Source organism: Stegastes partitus, unplaced genomic scaffold, assembly GCF_000690725.1.
Source record: "Stegastes partitus isolate 25-593 unplaced genomic scaffold, Stegastes_partitus-1.0.2 Scaffold797, whole genome shotgun sequence".
NCBI lineage: Eukaryota > Metazoa > Chordata > Actinopteri > Pomacentridae > Stegastes > Stegastes partitus.
Genome location: NW_007578528.1, coordinates 45227 through 51524, shown reverse-complemented (window position 1 = coordinate 51524; position 6298 = coordinate 45227). Strand labels below are relative to the sequence as shown.

The 6298-nt window shown below is 42.3% G+C and overlaps 1 protein-coding gene across 1 annotated transcript in view; it reads right to left on the bottom strand.

Annotated features, from left to right (window-relative positions):
• The window catches only part of LOC103364950 (potassium/sodium hyperpolarization-activated cyclic nucleotide-gated channel 3), a 23710-nt gene that overhangs the window by 11678 nt on the left and 5734 nt on the right, over positions 1–6298 (bottom strand). The window contains exons 2-3 of the mRNA XM_008292253.1: positions 2921–3127; positions 1143–1356 (exon numbers count right to left, since the gene is read on the bottom strand). Of these exons, the coding sequence (XP_008290475.1) occupies positions 1143–1356; positions 2921–3127 (421 nt within the window). The remainder of the gene's footprint in view (positions 1–1142; positions 1357–2920; positions 3128–6298) is intronic.

The following is a 6298-nucleotide window of genomic DNA, read 5'->3' as shown; positions in this document are numbered from 1 at the left end:
GTCTTTACCAGGTGGAGGCAAGTCAAGGTTTCATTGCTGACTTCTATTCAAAGTGTGTTCAGGACACATCAGGTCACATCAGTGAAGATGCTCCAGACTCCAAACGCAGCATCTCGTCTGGATGTAAAGTCACTGCTGCAAACATGGAGGAGCAACATGAGACAGAAACAGTTCAGCATCTGGAAACCAGTTGGACTTCATTATGACTGAACTGGTTTGTTTTGATTCGCTGCTGCTCTTTAAACCACTCGGACCTGCTGAGTCATCATCTGGACGGTTTTGTTTAAACTACTGGGACCGATTCTGTTTCTGGAAGTTACAGTTTGACCTGAAATAAGAAAAAAACAAAACGTTTCAGGGTGTTAAAGACGTTTTAAAGCAGCTCCAGTGTTGGACTGGATAATAAAACACAATCAGGACATCTGGAATTTCACATGTTTTACTTTTTATTTGAGCATTTCTGCCATATTTTTGGAATATATAAAAATATCAGTAAAATGACACAAACAAACTGCTGACTAATGCGTCAGCAGAACCGACTCTTGCACAGACATGTAAGATTTATTTTCTATTTAATCCATGAAACTGTTCAAGTTTTCGATGTGACGACGTTCCTAAAATTAGATGCAACGAGTTTAATTTAATTGATACCAAAATGTCTTTTTCAAAGACTTTTTACCAAATTTTTTGAAATAAATAAAAATATCAATAACTTTATAAAAACAGATTAATTTACACGTCCTGTGTAAAATAACAAGGATTTCTTGTTACTGCAAATACCAGAAAATTTTTCAAAAGATTTTGACATAAAACTGTTGCTGCCAGCTGATCACACCTTCATAAATATTTATGTTTTATACTTTAAATATGGTTGTCAGATCACATGCAGTTAGCTTCTGCTTTAACTTCATTCATCCAGATTTATGGTCAAACTGGAACCTCCAACTCTAAGCATCCACCTTTTACATATTTATTCAGTTTTAGAATTATGTTTTCAACTTTCCTTCAGAGTCTTTTACTGGATTGATTGTTTATTTTGCACAGATTTTACTCAGAAGGATTTGTTTCTGTCCTGCATCGTAGCATAATGACGATAAAGCTTCAGATTCTGCTGAAACAACATCTACAGGATGGATGCTCACCTCCTCCCACTGGTGGATGTACCGGATCAGCCTGGACAGTCGCAGCAGCCGCAGCAGACTCAGGATCTTGGTGAATCGAACTATCCGCAGCGCCCTGGCCGTCCTGTAGACCTCCGAGTCCAGACTGTCCACCATGAGGAAGATGTAGTCGACCGGGATGGACGACACGAAGTCCACCAGGAACCAGGTCTTCAGGTACTTCTGGCGGATCGCCCTGAGGGAGACGGAGGACCGGTCACACTCCCGGTTTGGCAGCCGGGCTTCGGGGAACCGAGCCCAGCGTTGGTCTGGCGTGAAGCAGCCTCATAAATATTCAGCGGTGGGACAAAGCTCCGCCGCCGGCTGCATGTCACCGTCTCCGTGTTGGAGCACAAAGCCGGCAGATGCCCAGAAGAGCACATTTAAATCTGTGGCATCGGGCCGGCGGTTCTGTCTTATAAAGCCAGTAAACACACAAATGTTCCTGCTGGCAGCCGTTGTGCTGCTGCTGCTGTTTAAATGTGGCGTCCCTCAGGGCTCCGTCTTAGAGCCTCTTTTATTTTCCACACAGCTGCTCCTTACTTACATTTTTATTTTTATTTTTTAAACAACATCTCATCACGTTTAGGCTGAACGAAGGCAGTTTTTAAAAAGTTATTTAAAATCTTGAGGGCTCGTTCGGGGCGCTGTTGTGGAAAAGTTTCACAGAAGATTTTGAAACTGGCTCATTGTGTTTTTACATTTCTGATATCAGCTTTATTTTGAAGGATGCCTGATCTGCTCTGTTGATCTACAGCTCGTCAGCATGACTGGCTTAAAGTGGAAGGTCGTTGTGCTCCAGAAGGAACGTGTGATGGATGCATGTTTCAGCCGAGCGGGCCGGGAGTTGGTCTGAGAAAGATCCGACTGATCTTGGTTGACAAACAGCGATGGAAGATAACTGTTAGGGATGTACAGCTGCAGTGAAACGCCCAAGTACTGAATTAAGGTAAAACAAGAAGTTCGTTTTCAACCTAAAACCAACATCTGAGTTCATGAAGCCACTTGGGTTTGCCTCATCCTGCTTTGGTTCTAAGAACTCTCAGACTGTGGCCGACTCTTTGGTTCTGATGCAGCATGAATCCATTCATATGAATACTTGTAGTTTTATCGGTGGTTTGAGGTGTTGTGGGTTTTGCCTTTTCTTTAATGGAAGGGTTTGAATACATCTGAGGACGGCTGCAGCACATTTCCTGTCGTAGCTCGCAGGCTAGCGCGGCTAAGTGGACTTTAAATGTGGGTTTGATCTAAAAAGATTTTTGATGAAAAGTGACGAGGAGCTTTGGACAAAGACACAGAACTGAACGTTTTCCTGCTTTAGTGTTTCTATATCTGGAACAGCTACTGATGAACTCGTTGGTTCACATTAAACACGTGACAGAGTTCATCTGCTTTATTATCTGAGCTGCAGCAGAAACAGATGTGAAGACCTCAACATGCTTCGGTCCAGCCAGCTTCATACACGATGCCCTTTAATGAACGCTGCTGTGGTTCTTCTACGTTCTTACATAGTTCTATCTCCTTCATAGTTCTGCCGACACGTGCTACATGACGGCTCATATGATCTCTACCTGGGTTTATATTCAGGTTCTTCAGGTTCTTGTCGCCTCCTTCACGCTTTTATACGGACACTGCATGTTTTTCACTCTCTGATTCTCTCTGAACCTTCTGCAGATAAACTTCTACGACACGTGACCTTGTTGGGTTTTCGTCTCAACATCTAGACTCGTTGGGTAAATGTACAGAACCGGACCACTGACCGCGGGTCCAGCAGGATCTCGGTGCTGTCCTCCTTCATGATGCCGGTCCTGAAGTTGAGAACCAGGTCGACCATGAAGAGCGTGTCGGAGACCACGTTGAAGATGATCCAGGACGGCGTGTTCTCGTCCCTGAAGAAGGTGATGCCCACCGGCAGGATGATGAGGTTCCCCATCATCAGCAGCAGCATCAGCAGGTCCCAGTAGAACCTGGACAGAACACAGAACCTCAGAGCTCCAGCAGGGAAACGTTCCCACAACATCAGAGAACGTCACCGACCAGTTCTAGTGAGGTTCAAGGAAAACATTCTCATCAAAAGCTCAAAGAACCTTTAAAGAACGTTCTCATTTCCAGTAATGTTCCCGTAAAGTTAATATAACGTTTTAACGTCAACATTCATGTTCTACGATGACAAAGATTCTCAAACCAACGTTCAAAAGCTGTTTTCCAGGCGGATCGAGGCCTCGGATGATTTTTATAAAACGTTCCTGTGATTTACTGACGGAGGTGAAACGTTCTCCCTGCAGCGTTCTGGAGACGTTCTGAAGATGTTGTTGAGGGAACAAATTACAGGATGACACCAAGAGATGCTCTCAATGCAACATCTGGCAAACGTTTTCCAGATGTTATCGAGGCCCCAGATGACAGAACGTTGTTTATAAAACGTTCCTGTAATGAGGCACGTTAACAAGAAGGTAGAACGTTCCATGAAATGTTCTGAGGACGTTCTGAGGATGTTGTTGAGGGAACACGTGATGGAATCTATAAAGAAGAACGTTTCCTGATGAAGGAAGAACGTTCTCGGTGCTGCGTTCAGCTTTAGAGCTCAGTGATGTTCTTAACAAACATCATAGAACGTCTTCAGTTATTCTGTCCCTTAAGAAGAACGTTCTGGGAACTAATGGAAAAACACATATCTGAACATTTGCAGAACATATTCAGAACATTTAAATAAACCTGTATGTGGGAAACCTGAAGAGTCTGAACTTGCAGGCTGCCTTCATGCCATGTTCTTGTTCTAAGTTGTGTTTGTTTCTACAGCTGGTCTACCTCCAGACCCATCAGCTGGTCTACTTCCAGACCCATCAGCTGGTCTACCTCCAGACCCATCAGCTGGTCTATCACACCTGAACCAGCTGAACCTCGTGACCAGACCCCAGAACGTTGCTCTCAGCTGTTTCCGCCTCGTTCTTTCTGCAGAACATTTTAGAATCAGCAGAAAGAAACTTGCTCAGTCGGTGTTTTAAGGAGACGTCTGGTTTCCTGACGTACGCTCGTATTTCTGGACATGAACGGCTGAAGCAGCGCCGAGGCTTCAACACCTGATGTTTCTGCTGCGACCATCAAAACGCCTGCATCAGCATCACTCACCTCATCCTGAGGAACAATTCATCCTGAGGAACAACTCATCCTGAGGAACAATTCATCCTGAGGAACAACTCATCCTGAGGAACAGCTCATCCTGAGGAACAACTCATCCTCAGCATTAAACCAGATAAATCTGGTCTGAGTGGAGCTGAAGTTTTTTCACTTGTACGTTTGACTTCTCTGTGTTCGGGACAGAAACCTGGAACATTTAAGGAGTTTTGTTGTGATTTATCGGCTCATTCCCACAAAGCTCAGAGGGACTCATCCAGACAATTCTGACCGACGCTGGGTCCTACACATCCCATAATGCACCTGGACCGCCTGATAAACGCCCTGAACCTTCAGACACATCAACCTCTCTGTCAGAAGTACAGAAACAGAGTCAGGATGTTAGAAAGCTCCAGAAAACTTTGGGACTTCTGCAGAAAACTAACCTTTACTTTTCCTTATGTGTGTTTCGTCCCACATCGTATTTAGATTCATCCTGAACTTTTATTGGAGCAGCAGGTTTGTTCTGGCTGGAAACAACATCAACAAGTGACTAAATATGAATCAGACACAACAACAGTAAACTCAAACTATTCCTGTGTTTTTTAAATTCCTCCTCAGAATGTCCATAATGATCAACTGTCTGACTGTGGGTTTCATTTCCAGGCAGAAGTAAGTTATTGGTAAAATAAATACCATAAGACTATAAATCCATCTTAATCCTGTTTCTGAATAACTCTGGGCTTTCCAGACGTGCCACAGCATTTTAAACGGGACGAAGATGCACTTTATCAAGCATCTGTGGCTATTTCAAGGGTATGAATAATTGTGGACATGGTATTCTCTGCAAATTAGAAAGAAGAAAAAGCTAAACTAACCTCCAGAACACCGTCTGGCTGGGCTCTGACTCCTATTTATGTCATTTCCAGGCAGAACTGAGACTGAAACTGACTGTTTGTGGCCACATTCAGCCTCATCGGGCTCATCAAGCTGCTGCTGGGTCTGAATAATCTGCTGCTACGAGCCTCTGATCCAGAGCGGAACGACTCGCCATCATCAGGACACTAAGACGAGCAGATTTTAACCAGCTGCGCTGAACGGAGAATAAATCCTTCACAGCAGAGAGGCGACCGGAGGCTTCGTCTGTCTGAGACGAACTTATACAGAAATATAGATGGTTATAATACATCATTACATACCGTGGATTAGAAATACAGATTATGACATTTCTACTGTGTTCTATAAATATATATATTATCATTATTATATACGTAGATTATCATTACATTCCTCCTGTATTACAGGTTTAATCGTCCTTCATTTGACTTCAGTGAGTTTCTGTCTGAATGTGACTGATTATTACTTCCTGTCTGAATTTATTTTTTTATAAATTTATGTATTTCTTTATGAATTTCCGTATTTATTTCTGTATTTCTTTCTTTCTTTCCAAATTTCCTTTTGAACTTTTTAAAAAAAATTTCTGAATTTCTTTCTTTATGAATTTCTGATTTTGTTTTGAAGTATTTTGTTATTTCTTTCCCAGTTTCTTTATGAATGTCTATATTTCAGATTTTCTTTATGAATTCATTTCTTTTCTTCTGAATATTTTAAAGAATGATGTTATTTCTTTATACATTTCTTCATGAATTTCTTGATTTCTGATTTCCTTCTGAATTTATTTTATTATTTCTATTTTTTTTTTATGAATTTCTCTCTTTCCCTCTGACTTGTATTTTTGCAGAATTTATTTTAGAATTTCTTACTTTTATCGTTGTTCTTTCTTCCCTTCTGTATGTTGACCTGCAGGTTCTCTCCTCATACATAGAACATTTATGGAACATTTTCTATCTGTACGAACCAGATCAGACGCTGGATCCAGACTTTACCTTCAGACCTAAACAGGGGAGCCCAAAACTCTCCCAGAACATAGAAGCTGCTCCAGCTGTGACCTTCTGAGCCACTGGTGCCTGTAGAGGCTACAGATGTGGTTCAGAGCAGGAAGCAGCTTCCACAGCTGTCAGCGG